We start from the raw sequence: 667 nt of genomic DNA on the forward strand, positions 1-667 counted from the left end.
TGATACAATGGTTCTGAAGATGAGTTCAAGAATTCAAGTCTGCATGCTCCTGATTTTGACTTTTTGCCAAATTTGTTCTGTTTCAGCGCTAACAAATGGTTTAGACGGTAAGTATATTAAGATTATGATCCGACTTATTCGGATATAGGAATATTTATTTCCTTTAAAAATTGGCGCAGCTTCTGCTTTACAAGCCTTGAAGAGTGAATGGACCAGGTTTCCTGAGAATTGGAAAGGCTCTGATCCTTGTGGAACCAATTGGGTTGGAATTACATGTAACAATAACAACCACGTTATTTCAATGTAACAGTTATGCCTTTTCTTTTTGCTGTTTGTTTCTAATAATTCTACGCAGATGCTAACGTTGCGTTGTTGCTTGTTGAAGATCATTAGGCAACCTTAACTTGGAAGGAAAGCTTTCTGCCGATATTTCTTCGTTGGCTGAACTGCAGATCTTGTAAGTCTTCCTTCTTTATTTTGGTGCATAAAATGGATTTTTTTCTCAACTTATAATCCAATACTTTTTCTCAAAAAGAAAAAAACTTGTAATCCAATATTTTTACAGGGATTTGACATCTAATTCTAAATTGTCTGGATCGCTTCCATCAAATATTGGTAACCTCAGGAAGTTGACTACCTTGTAAGAAATGAAGATGACCGTACTTAT

At 35.2% G+C, this 667-nt stretch overlaps 1 protein-coding gene across 1 annotated transcript; it reads left to right on the forward strand.

Moving 5' to 3' along the window:
* Nucleotides 1-7: 7 nt before the first annotated feature.
* LOC106322138 (probable leucine-rich repeat receptor-like protein kinase At5g49770) lies at nucleotides 8-640 on the forward strand (the record flags this gene model as incomplete). Its single annotated transcript, XM_013760288.1, has 4 exons — nucleotides 8-107; nucleotides 180-303; nucleotides 386-457; nucleotides 566-640. Coding segments are annotated over exons 1-4 (371 nt in total), but the record flags the coding sequence as incomplete, so codon positions are not given.
* Nucleotides 641-667: the final 27 nt, after the last annotated feature.

The sequence above is a fragment of the Brassica oleracea genome, unplaced genomic scaffold (genome assembly GCF_000695525.1).
Source record: "Brassica oleracea var. oleracea cultivar TO1000 unplaced genomic scaffold, BOL UnpScaffold07895, whole genome shotgun sequence".
Lineage (NCBI taxonomy): Eukaryota > Viridiplantae > Streptophyta > Magnoliopsida > Brassicales > Brassicaceae > Brassica > Brassica oleracea.